This window comes from Fusarium musae, chromosome 5 (genome assembly GCF_019915245.1).
Source record: "Fusarium musae strain F31 chromosome 5, whole genome shotgun sequence".
Taxonomy (NCBI): domain Eukaryota; kingdom Fungi; phylum Ascomycota; class Sordariomycetes; order Hypocreales; family Nectriaceae; genus Fusarium; species Fusarium musae.
This window is the reverse complement of record NC_058391.1, coordinates 1,607,027-1,624,437: the sequence shown is the minus strand read 5'-3', so window position 1 is coordinate 1,624,437 and position 17,411 is coordinate 1,607,027. Positions and strand designations below refer to the sequence as shown.

At 49.1% G+C, this 17,411-nt stretch overlaps 2 protein-coding genes across 2 annotated transcripts; both read right to left on the bottom strand.

Moving 5' to 3' along the window:
- Window positions 1–13,685: 13,685 nt before the first annotated feature.
- Window positions 13,686–14,966, bottom strand: J7337_006895 (uncharacterized protein; the record flags this gene model as incomplete). Its single annotated transcript, XM_044824554.1, has 1 exon — window positions 13,686–14,966. One exon carries the CDS (start codon window positions 14,964–14,966, stop codon window positions 13,686–13,688), a length of 1,281 nt encoding a protein of 426 aa, XP_044680211.1.
- Window positions 14,967–15,655: 689 nt separating this feature from the next.
- Window positions 15,656–17,118, bottom strand: GTR1_1 (GTP-binding protein gtr1; the record flags this gene model as incomplete). Its single annotated transcript, XM_044824553.1, has 2 exons — window positions 15,656–16,916; window positions 16,970–17,118. The coding sequence occupies 2 exons, from the start codon at window positions 17,116–17,118 to the stop codon at window positions 15,656–15,658; spliced, it is 1,410 nt and encodes a 469-aa protein (XP_044680210.1).
- Between the last annotated feature and the right edge of the window lie 293 nt (window positions 17,119–17,411).

Sequence of the window (17,411 nt, the reverse complement as noted above, 5' to 3'; positions counted from 1 at the left end):
TCCTGCTGCGGAGTCACGACAGGAACTAGCCATTGCGAACGATCTGCTAAATTGTTGAGATTGACAAGGCTAGATTGATTGACCCTGAAAGGAGAGCAGAACTCAAAGAGCACGTTGTCAATGTTAGTGGTTATTTTGCGTGCTTCAGGTGGAGAAAGATGTGAAGTGAAGTGAAGCAGCCAAAGTGGAGAGAAATGGAGATGGGAGACGGCAGCAAGGATGTGGGGAAGGGAGTCATTGGGGGCGCTATGCCTCTACAGGCTTAGTCATGCGGCACTAAGCTCATTGCGCTGCTCTTGCGGGCGCACAGCTGTTGGGTTCCTGCCTGAGGCCCTTACAAGTATTCTCCTGGGCCTGCCATTCCCAATGGAAGGGGCGGGCACTTTCACATACAGTCCGTCCCATTCCTGCGGGTCGCTGTGTTGGAGTCCATTTTGAAGCATTGAAACCGCCAAACAGATTGCACTACGCCGCAGTACAAGCATAGCAGCAGCTTACAGCAGAGGCAGCATGAAGCAGCATAATACAGTACGAGCAAGAGACCAAGAGGGAGAGTGCATCAACTCGCTTGTGCAAGTAGCCCCCTCCCCAGACTCGACCTTGATCACGAATATCACCCATTGACCATTCATGAGCGGGGTGGTCACTGGGTCAAACAGAATACCAGCAATAAAATCCCATTAAGAAGTGAATTTACGATGCTCGAACTGGAAGCAGACCACTGTCGAACAGGCCTCACACCACGAAGGGCGGAGGGCACGGGGGTCCAACACCCTTTGTGCAGCACAACCTTTCGTCTTGCGGGGAGAGGGGGCACTTGGGGCACTCCGAAAGCCCCAGCAAGCGGGCAGAACCGTGCAGAATTGCACGGTAGGTAACGGAAACAAGAGGCGAGCAACAGCCCACTGCCCACCTCCGGTGTCGCTATGGTGCTGAGTCTGTTCATCAGCTCAGTCCCAGTCCCCAGCGAAAAATCTCGGCTGATGCCCTCACGGTGCCATCCGTGACCCTCAAGGCCCCCCGTTGAGAACGCATCTGAGTCACCTCATCGAAGCTCAATATGGGTGATTGCTCTCGTGGGCATGAACTGAGCTGAGCATAAGTGAATCATCGAAAAATTTTCGTTTATCCATCGCAATCTCGTAGCCTTCCTTGGCCAATTCGGGAAGGGCAGGAAAGGCAGGGAAGAGCAGACACGGTCAAGTCAGCCAGCCAATGTCTCCAGCAGAATCACACGCCTGTGTCTGGTGTCTGAATGTCTTGGGTCCTCTGGTCCTTTGGTCTCGGAGGCTTTTCCTGTCCTCTGTAGCCTACAGCCTACAGTACAGCAGTAGGAGCTCACTGAAGGACCGGGCACCTCTTTGATCTCTGCATTGGATCTCCACTCCTCTTGCTATTGCTGGCACTCCCTCTCCAACACTCCCTAGAGGGTGAGACACCCAGGCGTGCTTGTCCATCACACACCCAGTTGAAACGAGAGCAACCCACACCTGGCGGGCGTCCCATCAGGGCCCATGGTGGACCAAATTTTCCTGTACGTACTTCTTCTATTGGATCCTTGCCTGCACTAACATCTTTGCTGCAGGGCATTGAGAGCGACAAGGCGCCCCCACCTCTCTGCAAAACTCCACCAAGACAAGTACGTATCGATGGAGCAGTGGTGTGCCTTGGTACCCTCCTCCACGAATTCCTAGGCAATGTACCTCTAGCGCCATCCTGGTCGTGCAACTGATCATCGACCAAGGCTGTGCCTGGGCCACTGACCAAGAATATACATAACCCTTCCCCTCGAACCTCTTGACCTCTGATCTCCTCCACCATCATCTCGATTCTTTCACTTCGCAATCCTTTCAATTGCTTCTCCTCCATATTAAACTATTGATCTTACTCGACATCACTTGGATATAAAGGAGTCTTGACTTCTCTGCCTCTTGGGCTGATCCCTTCACACACTAACCACTCTTCCTTCTCATCAACCACATATCACCGCAGCCATGGACTGTGATTCTTGGGCTCACTCTTTCTGCCTCGCTTGCGACAAGCAGGTCCAATCATCAACTGATGCCTACTGCTCTGAGTCTTGCAGACTGGCCGACTTCGAGAAGACCTCAACAACAAGCTCTCAAGCCAGCTCGCCCGGCCTCGCTTCTCCTCCTTGCCAATGGTCATCGAAATCCTCCAGCTCGGGCTTCTACCTGTCCCCCGCCTACGATTTCTCCAACGCAAAGCCATACGGATCAAGGCACATGAGCCAACCTACCTTCAAGCCTTACGGCACTGAGCAATCAACTATCCGATCCCTCACTCCTTCAAGCTCCCACAGCAGCCTTTGCTCCATGCAAAGCACCTCAACAACAGGAGAGTCAAGTCAACTATCAGACAAGGCGAGGAAGGAACTCCGAGCGTACGCAGTGTCCTTCGACAATGTGAGGACCCAGCGAAGGCGATCATACTAAGCACGATGCCATAACGACACCACTCATCCACATGCAACCTCACATTTAAACATCATCTAAAAACATATTCATCACGCAACTCATTCAACATCTACAACATTAAACGCATCAACGAAACCTCAACTCACACTTCACGCCTTTTCCCCTTTTTATCCTTGTCGAAGAATTTGTTTGTAACAAAGACTGGCATTACACCGGAGCACTGCATTAAAAAAAAGTTTGTTTTACATCAACCCATGACGATTTCTTTTCATCTCAACCAATATCTGGTGGGATAGTTTTGGGCGGTTTATTTGTCCATCGGTATCTTGTACCAAATACAGGGCGGGTTTGATATCATATCAAGTTTCAGAATATGGATTACGGGAGCACGGGAGGTTTATCATGATACCGGGATACGAACGGCTGGGGACATTTGGGTTTGGCGTACAGGACCGACCAGGCAAGAAGCCGGTCGATGGATTATTCTATTGGGAGGTATAACTGCGCTTTTTGACTACGGGGCACTGGGCATTGACAGGAACTGCGGAAGACTGCACTACACTGCACAGCATAGCACATCATTGGATACCATAGCATAGTATAGCCAAAAGAGATTTTTTTTCTCCCTCCACACAAAGCAAGACAAGTTTCCAAAGTATGAGTGTGCATAACTTTTGCGTGTTTCGTTTACTCTCCGTCGAGTGTCACCCAACTTGGATGGCATAATCGGTGGGTATTCCTAGTCGCATAAATAGGCACAGCACATCGACACTACCGTATATATGTGGGTAGAATTGCTTTTCTCGGGGGTTTTACGACCAAGCTCACAGTCACCGCCAGGGAGAGAGAGACTGGGATGGATCGACTTTTCATCTGCAGTGACTCAGCAATTCCGGCTCCACGCGTCTCAATGTTAAGCAAGGAGGATGGAGGTTTCGGCGGCATTTAGATCTGTTACCATCGTCGAAGCTAAAATTCTACAACTACTAAAGTTGAGTTACCACTGTAAGTTGGACGGATGCGCGCGCGCGCAGCGAAGAGCAAGGGTCATCCACCAGTAGTTCCAGACAAAGTCTAATGATTGAGCAACAGCAAAGAAGATTTGCAACAGTCAGAAGATAATACTAACTAAGAGCCGCTTCCAGCTCCGTTCCCCAGACTCGAAGTGAAAGCTTGGCCGGGACTACGTACTGCTAATTGCTGTGTGAGCCATAGCAGCTCCGATGGCCGGCCATAAGCCCCTTGTTTATGGAGACAGCCTGACTAACAATCTCAAGGATTCAACGTCCTCGTGGATGTCAATTACTAGCATGATTTTTGTTTTTCGCCTCGCCGATGAACGGGGCCTCTTGAAACCGAGATTCGCAATTTGGGTGTCATGCGGCTCAAAAGTCAAAAGGCAAAGTTCAGTCAGAGCTTGTTTTGGAACCCGAAACGTGCTCGCCTGTTATTAACATGATGCCACCACGAAAGTGAAAAAGAGTACGTATCTTCATGTTGTGATATCGTAAGCCAAGTCAATTCGTTCAAGTTAGGTGCAGTACTAAAGTAAACTCTACGATACACCCGTTTGGTGGTAGCCGACATCTCTCATCAGGTTGCCCCCTGGGGATTCCGTCCATGCAACCGTCACGTCCCTTGATAGGGATAAGTGAGCGAGCGATATGCGATAGAGGCTTGGGCCGATAAAGCACGCACGGAAAGGTTTTTCCTGCAACACTTACAGCACATGATATACTTATCAGACTTTAGCCTAGAGCTAGAGGCTGACAAGATGACTTGAGCACTACTGGTCTATCTTTAGAAGAGACGAAGCCCTATCATTTTGTCACCTGCCACCTGAGAGTCCTGCCAGTGACATTGAACAAAGATTTTAGCTTCCCGAAAGCCCGGTTACTAAAAAGGTACAATATGTACGATACGGGTTTAGATGGAGCAAAGGGGGTCGGTCAATTGGTCTCTGAACGTCATGATCATTGCGGGCCGTGAATCAACTTAGCTCAAGGCTTAGGCTCAGGTATGGAGACTCAATAACTCCTGTCTCTCCCTGCCAGCGCATCCTCCATCTCAATCGGCGATTCTCAACTGAATTTGATGATCTGAGCTAGCAACGGACCCTCGCACGTGTGCAATAAAGGAAAATTTTATGGTGGATTGGCCTTGATCATGGATGATTGCACTGCGCTTTGGGGGGGTTTTGTTTTACAATTAGGGGACCCAAGACCTATGACCCTGAAACAAACAATCAGCCAACCCAATATTGGAGAAAATTTTCACATCTCTTTGTTCTCTTCTGTTTTGTAGTTGGTGAAATTGAAGGGCGTGTACAGTAAAAGATCCAACCAAGAGCCTTGCAAGGGTATCTTCAAGATTTGCATCTTCCACATAACTTGTTTGAACTTGAAAATAGAACGGTACGTACCGAGATTGGCATTGGTCGGCTCAGATCGACATCATTTCTTCGGCAGGGTCCGGTCATCGTGAGATTCACTGTCAAATTTTCAGGGCAAAACATGCAGCAGTCTCCAGCTTTTCCAGTCTCGTGTCTGGGGGATCTGACGCTAAAGGTGTAAAAAAAGAAGATACAGATACAGATACGAGATGCACGGTAGCCCACTCTGGTTCTTCTGTCTGCCCATTATCCTGTGATATCCGATGCTGGGCGGGTTTGATGGATGGGCTGTTTTGTGGTGAAATTGGTCCTTTTCTCGGCAGATGGCGAAACAATGCGCCCAATGGATCAATTCACTGTATGTATGTACGGTTCCTCTCGCTCGCTTGGTCCGGCAGTGGAACTCAAGATTCCGGCATCTCATCCGGGCTTGCTTTGCTTTGCGTTGCTTCGTCTGCATCAGAATCATCAAATAACAAGGTGTAGCATAATATGGAGCAATCAGGGCTGTTTCGGAAGTATGGAGTCTTTTTCATGCTTCATTCACTCTACAACACATCATTCTCACAATCTTAGTCATTCAGTCAATCAGTCAATCAATCAATCGTCAGTCAGTCAGTCAGTGCTGTTGGTTGGCATGTGCTAACTTTTTCACACTTGCATTCGAATCTTATGTCCATCTCGATCGATCGCCTCTAAGAACCAACGCTTAGAGTGATTCCTCCGTCCTTGGTACCTGGCCCTGATGCCTTGGACTACGTGGCAGTCTCTGTACTCTCTACTCTGGACATATCAAAACCCTGTACCTGTCTGTGCCTGGCTATCATGCCTGACCCTGGGAAGGAAAACTTCTCTTTTGATCGGCGGGCTCGGGCCGGAGGTTGCGTTGCGCCGCGAATGGATGAGATGCGCTGTGTGTGTGTTATGCTGACTGTGTTGTGTTGTGTTGCTTGTGTTGCCGGAAACTCACCTCTTTCTATGTGACGTCGGCCCGCGCCAATCCAGGTTCGACCCTTGCTTGTTTGCTTGCTTGTTTGGTTCAAGGGACATGATAATCATCACATCGAAAACCTTGGTCCTTGATCTTGGTTGTTTCGGCCTGCTCCGGTAGGTGTGTCAATTCCATCTACCCATCTGGATGGAGCCTGTGTAAGTCGAATTGAAGTGAGGGATAGCAGCTTTAGCTCTTACAAAGAAAATGCAAGGTTACAGAGTATCCATCGTGGCTTTTCATTACTTTGCTCTGCTTTAGAGCACCCACAATGGGCTTTGGTACTGCCAAAGCACGGCATTTGCACAACTGTCGATGTTGACCAGTATCATCTCAATGTCTCGAGCAATTTGTTTTTGCTTTTTATTCCAAGCGTCTCAGCCAATCACGCTCTCAGAAAGTCCCGGGTATCATCTCGGCATTCTTTGTCTCTGCGGCTCTTCAGCATGTTTATGATCAGTCGTCATGGCAGGGTAGGCTAGGCTGATGTTTTAGAAACAACACAATAGTCTCTGTATTCTTTTCTGCTCTCTTCACATTCCAGGACCAAGTCAGCGAGCCACTTCCAATCAAATTCTCACCAAGAGAAAAGAAAATTTTTATCTTGTTCTTGTTCAACGGCTTCCGGTTCGTCGCTTGGTCCGGGTCCCTGTCGTGTCAGCGGTTGAGGCGTGACAAAGGCAGGGCGGCTGTGATACGTGAGCATCCATGTCAGTCGTTGTGCAACGCGATACACATGCCTCTGGCCAAAAGAGGATATCGTACTGAAGTCACCAAAGAGAGGATGAATCAGCCTCTATCCGTGTAAGCAAGGGAGTTCTCAACAGCTCGTCAACGCGACATCAGACTATGCCAACACCCTTCCTAATCCCTCATCTTCATCCCTGAGCTGTCTCCCAAGGTGAACTCCCTTTGTTCTGTATCTGAAGCCAGGATCAGGAAACATTCAGGTACCTCTGGTGTGGTTACACCACGTGGGATCATGCCCACCATCAGCAACTGCGGCTCAAAGGCCGAATGGACATCTCACTCACTCGTCCAATGCCAATGCCTGTGCCATTGACTACAACCACAGCCATCTCCGACATGCTGCAACTCTGTTGATGCCTTGTTTTTCATGCTGCTATGATTTGATCCGTCGGCTATTCCAACGTCAATTTGATAGGCTGTTACGTTGACACATACGTCCCCGTTTCAGATTGGGGGATCATCGTTTATGCCGAGCGAGCGGCATTTCACTTCACTTACAAGCTTCCACGTACCTCACTCAGGCTCCAACGCCAACTTTCTGACGCCCCCCTCTCTCTCTCTGCACCGTCCAATAACGGAAGATCAGGCTATTATAGGTCAATCCGTCTTACACTGTCTCTCTTGAGTTTCCATTTGTAACGGTGGTGTTTACAGAGACCAATTGCCTTGCTGAGACTACAGAGCAGGGTCTTGTTGTGCAATGCAAAACTTGGCAATGGTGTTGCATCAGGAAAAGCGCCATGTCAATGCCATACAGCCGAGGATGAGTATCAAAGGCAAATTTGGATCCCTACGACTACATACGGCTATCTCGCCTATGGGGGAATACACGAACGGACAGGTTTCTCCCACGTCTGTCTGAGACCTGAAGCATGAAGGGGTGCGACCATTTACACCCGTGGCGCCCTTTGGGCAGCCGTGTCTCTGAAATACACACAGAGACCATGTTCTACCGCGTTCGCGACTCCAAGCCATGAATTCCTCTGCACATGTTTTGCTACTGCGTAGGTGGAGGCGGTGTCTTGTTGCCCACCAAGCCGGAGCATAGGATGTCAGCCCAGAACGCCTGTCTCGTACGGTCCAGCACGGCCGTATTGACTATTCCATGCTTTTATGGCGTCTTTTCGTGCTTCTTATTCCAGTTTCCAAACTTTCAGCTAGACAAGGCGTGGCCCCCACCGCCTATGCTGGGCTGTGTGCTTATGTCTTACACAGATACAAACGTTTTCTATCACAGTGTTGTTGCTTTTTACGGAGCTTGGTATCTTTAGAAGGAGCACCGAAACATGTTATAGCCTATCAATACCCGGTCCCCAGCTGTGTTGATCTATGACAAGCCCCTACAAGCTTAGTAGAAACGAATGGTTGTTACAAAAGTGCTACAAGATTGAATGGCGAGACGCCGTGTGTTAGCAGATCATGTTGCACTTATGCGGTACTTGGGGTATACGTGATTCAGGATCTCAATCAGAGATTGATAGTATATTGTGCTATATGACCATGATCAAGGCCATAGCTCCCAGGCACTGGGCACTGGCAAGATATCGTTGCCTCCGGATATGTGTATGCTCGCCTCGGTTGCCAAAAGTTTATAGATCCGTCTCACGATCCTCCCTCTAGGAACAAGCCAGGTGCATGAGGCTGGCTCAAACGATCCTGGAATGGCTGAGCTATGATCTGTTATCTTTGTGTTCATCACATCGAGATTCTGGAACTCCGAGAAACTTTGTGAAATACGAGCTTAGGCCAGGGGTTGAAAAAGGAAGTAAGCAGGGCAACATGTCTAACAATGCCTGGATCTTGGCCCTCTATTGTTGGTAGTTGCGCTCTTCCTTTCATTTTTTTTTTTCACGTTCAATAACGCCTTGTATCCAAGCCATCATGCCGCGCACCACCTCATGTATGTGTGTATATGTACTGTATGTATATAGGCAGGTCCCGCTCCTTGTCTCGAAGTTGTGCAACCCGAGCCGGCAGAGAGACAAGACATGCCATTAACTGGGGAGAAATCCGGTATCAGGAAGAGACCCAGGCGATTGGGTGTGTGTATTTGTTTCTCACTGATTTCTCTTATGCCTACAGCTGCTTGTGAGAAATGTCTATGCCGTACTCATGACGTGAAGTTATTAGTGTAATACCGGATCAGGTCCAACTGGAACTCGGGTGCTCTGACTAACTACCTAGGCGTGGTATGATGGAGAGATGAGACAGAGTCACAATAAACGTTAGTATCTAACTCTTAGTCACGGTTATTCTCGTCAAGACTCGGACATTGTGGTCCTTTGTTAGTGTTTAGTACTTGTCTACAGTGGATAACGTTAACTTTAGCTGTGAGACAAGAGCTTTCCCCATCTCGTTCCCCCGCGTTGGAGTGGAGGGAGGATACCGAGTGCGGAGTTCGGGCTTGGACGGATGAAGACGGCATGAAAAAACACAGTCATCGAGTTTTAATGGTGTCGTTAAGTGGGAATCACTGCATGTTGCGTTGCAAGAGGCGAATTAAGGCATCAACTATCACCATCGTCAGTCAACGAACGAGTGTCCAAGGGTCAAGTGTCTAGTCTATCCACATCAACGGCCTCATTTTGGCTTGCTTCATTCATTCACATCCAGGGTGCTCGATTCCTTCATAGGATAACTCCCTCCCAGAATCGGGTATAGAGGCATGGCAAACAGAGGGTCACTGGTCGCGAACAGACGTTTTTTCCCTTCCCAAGTTCCAAGCCTCCTCAGGTCCCGATCCTCCAAATGGTGACATTAGAGGGTCACATCCGCATTCATTATACCAGTTTAGACTTTTTCCTCTCTCATTTTGCAGGACCAAGTGCTCCAACTGGTTCAAATCTCCTGCCCCAACACACCACACGGCACTAACACTAACGAGCAAACCCCAGAAATTTTACGGAGGCCGGTTATCGCGGGGATGGCTTTCGCAAGCTCCAAACCTTCAAGGGCACGGCCGTTCGTGAAGCGAGGCCATCACCATCTGGACCACTCATCATCAACGGAAGCGCCCCTGTAGCGTAGCGGGAGGCAAAAAGGCCAACAAAGTCCAAACAGAACCATATCGAAAACCCAAGCCTAAAGCATACGGTTCCTCCGTTGTGACCCTCCAGCTCAAGCTGCTATGGCCTCTAAGCCTCTCTCTCCCCTGCCCTAAGAGCACGCTAGGCTAAGACGTTATCAACGATTGTCAAAAGCTTGGCTCTTTGGATAGGAGGAGTGGACGCTTGCAGGATCTGGGAGCATCTAGAGTTTCGCCCTATTCGATATCCCGAAAGATCTTGTGGTATCCCATGTCTGACTATCTCTGTTTTTTTTTTCTCCTCAAGGTTTTTGTTACGGAGGTCCGAGATTACTCCTAGTGTGGTTGATAGTCATGGATATAACTGAGACCATCCATCACAGCTGATGGTCAACTAGTCAATGGATGGTTCGTGGTGGTGGTGTTAAACCCGTGCCAGTTGTGGTTCATTTCTATTCGTCCGATGTTTTGAGCCCTGGTACGAAAATTCTTTCCCACAGCTTGCCTTTCGATCTAAGGTACAGCGGACAATTTGATCGGGAATAGTTTTGGGGCTTGACAGTTTACGGCGAGGTTAATAACAAACTCTACATACTTACTGATACATACCCCTGGCTGCAAATCTTTTCTTTCCTCAAAGGGATGCTCGTGAATGTTTGTTTGTTATTCACAGTGGATTCTGTCCCATGAGTCTGGTACGTATTAATTGTGAGCCAAGCCAATGGAACCTTTGGGTAGACAGCTGAGAATGAATGGCTGGCTGAAGTTGTCTTGGTTGGCTCAAGTCGGCTGAAGTCGGCTGCATACATCCACGATTGTGCCAGACATATGCCGCGATTATCCCGTTATCAAATGTAAATCGTATGTATGTCTAGGATTCACATCCAGTGAGATTCGTTTCTTCCTCTCTTGCAGGATCTCTAACACCCTGACAGGGAATAATGCCCCTAGAGATAGCAATTCACTATTTATGTACTCTGTATCTGTACTGCGCCTAGGACTGACTGCCCTGTCAGATTCTGTTCGGGTATCGGTAATGCATTGGATTGTAAGGGTTCAGGCACACACACACACACGCAGACAATAAGCAAACCAGGGCCAGGCACAAGAGGTGCAGTCTTCGATTTGTTTTTCAAGCCAACTTGCAGTAGTTTCACCACCTACATGGCACCATCAGATGCACTGAGCTGGCTGACGTGGACATGGCATGACCAGAAGGGAATGAAGAGCATATTCCTTTGTTTGTTCCTGTTGCGTGATGGGTCAACTAATTTGCCTATCTGGTTGATAACAACTGAACTGGAGTCTCTGCAGCTGAGCGGCGTCTCCTCTCAGCTTGACCGACACCCGCCGTCCGTGTCACTCATACTGACACGCTAAAGCACCGGCTGTTTCCAAGGGTCCAGCCGCTTCAAACAATCCTTGTTTGATGTCCATCAAACAGCATTAGTGAATCCCCTCAACGTTTCCCCGTCCCCATAAGTCGGACCGGCTCTGGTTTTTCACTCACTGAACTGGGGTTTCAAGGGCCGTTGAATGGCATCTGCACCTTAAAAAAAACATTCGGGGCCCGGGCATAGATCAGGTCTTCCGATTGGTGAACTGACCCTCGGACGGGATCTATCCGTAGCCGGACCGCCGGGTTGGGCGCCGGAGTACAAATTTGAACTGCGACTACAGCACGGCCAACACCAACACCAGGGCAATTGGATGGATACAGTTTTGCCTCACTTTTGTCTTCCGGCTCCTCTCTTTGCTCTACCGTAGGGGACGTGCTCAACATGTCTCCATTGGGCTTGTTGCATTTTTCTCCCAAGGACGAGACTGGCCTGAGGGTCTGTGGCTTGAGTTGTCTGTCAGTGGAAAGCATCGGCCTGAACCGGCTGGAGGAGGTCCTTGTTTGTGTCTGGAGAGGACCAATTCAACTACACACCCGGTAGGCTACCCTGAATCATTGGACCAAAGCAAGGCAGCCTGTGCTTCCTCATAGATGTCCCCGAACTGTCTCGCCATATAGGGTAAGAAAACGTACTTGTCAATGAGTTGAGTGCAAAGAAAGAATCTTGTATCCAAGACGATGCTGCCGGTGTTAGTTAGCCCCTGAACAAATGTTGTAACGGCAGAAATGTTTAAAAAGATGCATCTCGGAAACTTCCATTGAATCTGGCTTCTACCTTAGTCACTCTTTGTACTACCTCTTATATGTAATCATTGTGTTCAAATCTGATTTTCTGCTCTTGCTGTACCCTAAGTAAGTGACACACAAAAAGAAGAGAACCTTTCCTGCTTCTGAGAGTTCTTGCAAGTTGAATCCTCAAAGAAGAGCAAGGGCGAACAGACATAAGTCCCGGCAGGGTAAAAACGTAAAGGGAAGGGAGAAACAAGGAGCAGGACACCCACAGAAGGAACCAAGAGCCAGGCGCCATCAAAAGCTGCTTCTCTAATCCTAAGAAAGATCTGAGCCATTGAAAACAAAGACTAACTCCATATCCACTTATTCAAGTATAAGGAACAAAAAAAACATGAATCCCAAACATATTACATATTCAACGAGGTCCAACTCGCATGGCCAGGAAGAGACCCCCATATTCCTCCAAAGCGTCACGCATATGGACTGCTCCCCTTACTGGTACCGTTTCTTCATCAAGAAACTTCCACCTCGTCCTTGGCCTCTCACAATCAACGGACGTCCATTTACAATAGCATCCAATCCTACAGAAGACTTGCCCCTCACACCTGGGATAGGTGTGTATCACGAGAGGGCCCAGGGAATGACCTCTCTATTCCAACATATCGAGCCTCAAGCATTAAACACAAATATCTATGTTTGGGAACCCGGACCTACGTATTTGTGTAAACATCGATGCACGCCAAGATCGTTTCCCGGAGACCTCGCTGCGAGCGATGGCTCGAGATGTAACGGAGACGTTTTCCAGTCATCCAGATTATCCGGAAGTTATGGAGGTCATGCTGACCATGGGCCAAAAGATCGCGATTACCGTGGGCGGAGGGATCGACCTGAAGTCGAAGGCGGACCAGCTTCCTGGCTACGTTGCCTGCTGTGAAGTTGTTTATACGGGCGTGGACGATACTAGTATCGAGCGATGGTCTGGCTGGCAGTCAAGACAGCTCACTGATCCCCGGTGACCTGGTCATGTCCCCAGACTACCTCTGTTCCCTGGAACGAGGGTTCGTGGCTCCCAAGGTACTGGGAACCCGGAAGGGAAAAGGAATGCACCACACTTTTCAGTCACTGTATGCAGTGGCGTTCTCATCAAGAACCAAGAGAACCAACATATGATGACCACGGCAGCGCGTATTGTTCGCCCAGGAGAAGTTATAGGAATGAGGGAGTTCTTCTTACAAAACAGAATTGGGTTGGCTGTAGATGAGGTCCCGGGCACAGATGTTGCTCTGATAAGGCTAGACGAGGCTATCGATTACAAGAACCAGGATGGGACCACGACATTTACGCGGCTACTGGGCGAAGAATCAGATGACGCGCTCCCATGGAACTCTATTGTCACTCTCGCTACACGCTGGCCTCCATCTACTAATGGTATAATCGTTGCAAAGTCAGTCAGAGTCGTGCGTCATCCTGCCACTACTTACTATCGAGTCTATCACTGGGTTTGGACTGGCCAGCCCGGGGATGGAAAAAGTCCGAACCCTGTGCCAAGGGACACAATGATTGGAGCTGTGGCGATCAATGAGACTGGAGTTGTGACAGGGCTGCTTTATCACAACGATCACCATTTTCGGGCAGGCTACTCTGTCATGTTGAGTGCAAATGAACTGGTGGATGCTGGTTACAGTTTAGTGACTTGAGTCCTTTGGCAAAGCACATAAGGTGAAAAGTTATTTGGACAATGGGCTACTTAAGATGGGTAAAATGTTTCTCAATGTCCAGGTGGAAGGTTGAGAAGTGGTAGAGACGGTTCGAAAACCCGATAGGGGAGATATCAGTCCTGTTTCATGGGCTCAGTGGGAACATGAAGGCCAACCACCAGCTAGGTTCGTTACAAAGCATCTCTATTCGCAGCGCTACCAAGATTTATTGTTTAATCCAATCATGCCAAGACAGAAATGCTATTGCAATGCTTCCATCACTCGCTGGAGACCGAGATCAAGGTACTCATCTGGGTGGGAAAATACAATTCTGAACCAGCCTGGCTTCTCGGAACCAAAGGCTTTACCCGAGGCCAGAAAGACTCTCCTTTCAATCAATTTGTCCATGACAAGATCCGTGATATCGTCAGTCTCAATCTTTAGGTGCCGTGCCTCGTAAACCTTGCCGAGATCAACCCATAAGAAGAAAGCAGCGTTTACACCGGGAGCGTAATCGATATTGTTCTTGACTGCCCAAGCAACGACTCGGGCGTATTGAGTTGATAGCTTTCTTTGGTTCTCGGCCAAGTATGAATCGACAAAGGCGTCGTCCTCCAAAACGTTGGCAGTGATGTGGTCGGAGATGGAAGATACAGAGCTGTACAGACCAACAGCAACGATAGCAGCGTGGAGGGATGGGTTGGCCTGAGATATAATGGCCCCGACTCGGATACCATTGGCACCAAAGTCCTTGGACATGCCCCATAGAACGTGCAGCCTCTCAGGGTCAATGATGCCCGTAGTGTCGATGGAAAGAGCAGATTCGAAAGGAATAGGAGGAGGGTGTTGATCAACAGTGTTCGGCCAGACTGAGAGGGCGTAGATCTCATCGCTGACAAAGTGAACCTTGTACTTCTGACACAGCTTCATGAAGGCAATGAGAGCTTGACGGGAATAACAACGTCCCAAGGGGTTATGTGGGTGACTGATAACTAGACCGGCAACCTTGATCCCCTTGGCTTGAGAATCCAGAATGACTTCCTCGTACTTGGTCACTGCCTCTTCACAGAGAGGATCGACGTCACCAAATGCAACTGGAAGAAGCTTGGCTCCAAAACGATATGTAAGATCTGGTATAAAGGTACCATAGTAGGGCTGGCCTAGCAATATCCCATCACCAGGGTTCGCAACTGCCCACGACAAATGCTCAATGGCAGCGCTACATCCATTGGTCATGGAAATATGTGCTGGGTCAATATCGCGGAAAGGCTTCAGATGCTTGTTCAAGAACCTAGAAACGGCCTGTTTGGCTCTGTTCGTACCCGTGGTACCATCTCCATAAGTGAAAGCAGGGTTGGTCAAGGCCAAGTTATCATGAATGTGTTTTCGTAAGACATCGTGCATGAGTGTATTCTCAGCCACCCCAAGACTCACAATACCCTCAGGATTGGTCTCCTGATCGTAGAGATTGGTGATGACTTCCCACAAAGCCATCCCCTTGCAGGCCTCTTCGGCTTCGTGAGCGCGGTTTGAGAGTGCCATTGCGTTTGATGTTGGCGTGTAAGTGGAGTGAACTGTTGTATTTCGAGAAAACACATGATAATGGAACTATCCTCTATATATCGGGTGCCGAACAACTGTGGCTACCGGTCACCGACAGCCGCTTAGGACGACATTCATGAAAGCCCCGATCCTGACTATTATGTAAATTTCCTGTACTACATAAGGCGCGTAGGGCGTGGAATTTGGCAATTGAGTTATTGATACTATCTCGAGGCGTCATGATCTCGCTTGAGTCAGTTACGGTCTTAGTTCCCGCTGTGACATAGCCATATGACAGCACAAGGGCGCTAGAAACTTGGTGGAACAATGCATGTAACGACTCTTGTCAAGCGAATGATTTTTGGCTAGAGATTGATGGATCAATCTTTATTTCCGTTGCAGAATTGCTATAAACTCGAAGTCGACAAGTTGACGTTATGCCCAGGCTCAATGCCCACCAATACATACACCTAATTGCCAAGCATGTGCCACGAAGAACCAAGATCGATATCTCCAAATGTAAAAAAGCGCCTAGTAAAAGATGCCGATACTCAATCTACGCCAAGTTATCACGATGCAACAAGGAATCACGATGGAAGGCCCAATGGAACCAACGAGCCATAAACCAACAACTCCATTTATTTATGTAAGCCTATATCAACGCTAATATCCTTTCTTCTATATCTTCTCTATTTCAAAGTAACAAGCTCCTCAGCGCTGGTGGGATGAATAGCAACACAGCTATCAAAATCGGCCTTTGTGGCACCCATCTTGACTGCAACACCAAAGCCCTGCAGCATCTCACCACTACCCAGTCCCATAATGTGAAGGCCGATCACTTTCTCCTCAGGTCCAGCAACAATCAGCTTGTAGTTTGTAGGTCCCTTCTGCTCAGGCTCCATCATGGCATAGTACATGGCTGTGAAGCTTGTCTTGTAGACCTTGATGTTGTCCTTGCCATACTTCTCGATGGCTTGGGGCTCGGTGAGACCGATGCTGCCGACTTCAGGGTGGGAGAAGACAACTGAGGGGACGTTGCTGTAGTCGAGTTTGAGGTTAGCAAACTCGGGACCGCCGAACAGACGGTGTGCGAGCCGGCGACCAGCTGCGATAGCAACTGGGGTCAGCTCGACTTCTCCGGTAACGTCACCAAGAGCGTAGATGTTGTCGACTGCAGTGTTTTGGTACTCGTCGACGAGGATATGACCCTTCTCACCAAGCTTAACTCCGGCCTCCTCCAGACCGATACCCTTAGTCTCAGGAGTGCGGCCAATAGCCCAGATCAGGTTGTCGACGTCGCTGACAACACTCTCGTTGCCCTCATCATCCTTATAAGTGATGGTAAGCTTCCCATTGGAATCCTTTTCGACCTTGCTGGCCTGCGAGCGCTTGTGCAGCTTAACACCGAGTCTCTCATACTCCTTGGTGACGCTCTCCTGAATCATGGGATCGAAGTTTCGGAGGAAAGTGTCGTGGCGGATGAAGAGATGAGTCTCCGTGCCAAGGGCGTTGAACATGCCAGCAAACTCGACGGCGATGTAACCAGCACCGACAATAGCAACCTTCTTGGGCTGGGTCGAGATATCGAAAAAGCCATCACTGTTGGTTCCGTATTCGGCGCCGGGGATCTCAGGGGGAATAGTAGGCTTGCCGCCGACAGCGACTAGGATCTTCTTGGCGTTGACGAGGACCTTGGAGTTGTCGTCGAGTGTGACCTCAGCCTGGTTCTTGGAGACGAGGCGCGCCCATCCGTGTAGGTAGTCTACCTTATCGTTGTTAAGGTTTCGCTCGTAGATGCCGTTCAGGCGCTTGATGTAGGCGTCACGCTTGGTCTTGAAGGTGGACCAGTCGAAGGGAGCGGTTTGCTCAACGGAGAAGCCATAGGCCTTTGCGTCGTGGATGGCTTCGGCGAGGGCGGCAGCATTGTAAGTGACCTTTTTTGGTACACAGCTAGATTTCATTAGCTCAAGGTTTTATTGCATGGCTCATTAATCAGTACGCACCCGACGTTCACGCAAGTTCCACCTAGTCGCTTGTTTTCGACAATAGTAGCCTTGACGCCAAACTTGCTGCTGGCCATGCGCGCGGAGGCAAGACCTCCACTGCCGCCGCCAATGACGAGGTAGTCGGTCTCCTTGGTGATGGGAGCCATATTGCGCGCAGATGTAGCGAGATGGCGGGTAATTGAAGCTATTCGCAGCGGGGTCGTTCTCAAGGACGAAGACAGGGTTGATGAGCGTAGGGAGTGGGCTAGAGCTTGCATGAGGTTGCCTCGAGGCTTGACCTTTAGTAATTGGTATGAAGAGAGTGGGAGAGAGATTGGGAGGGGAATGACGTCTTTTAAAAGGGACCAAGATAGGACAGGACACCAGATGCGAAGGGACGAGAATGAGAAGTGGTAGGTAGGTAGTTAGTGGTTGTGGCGGGGTTACTTGAGATTGACGG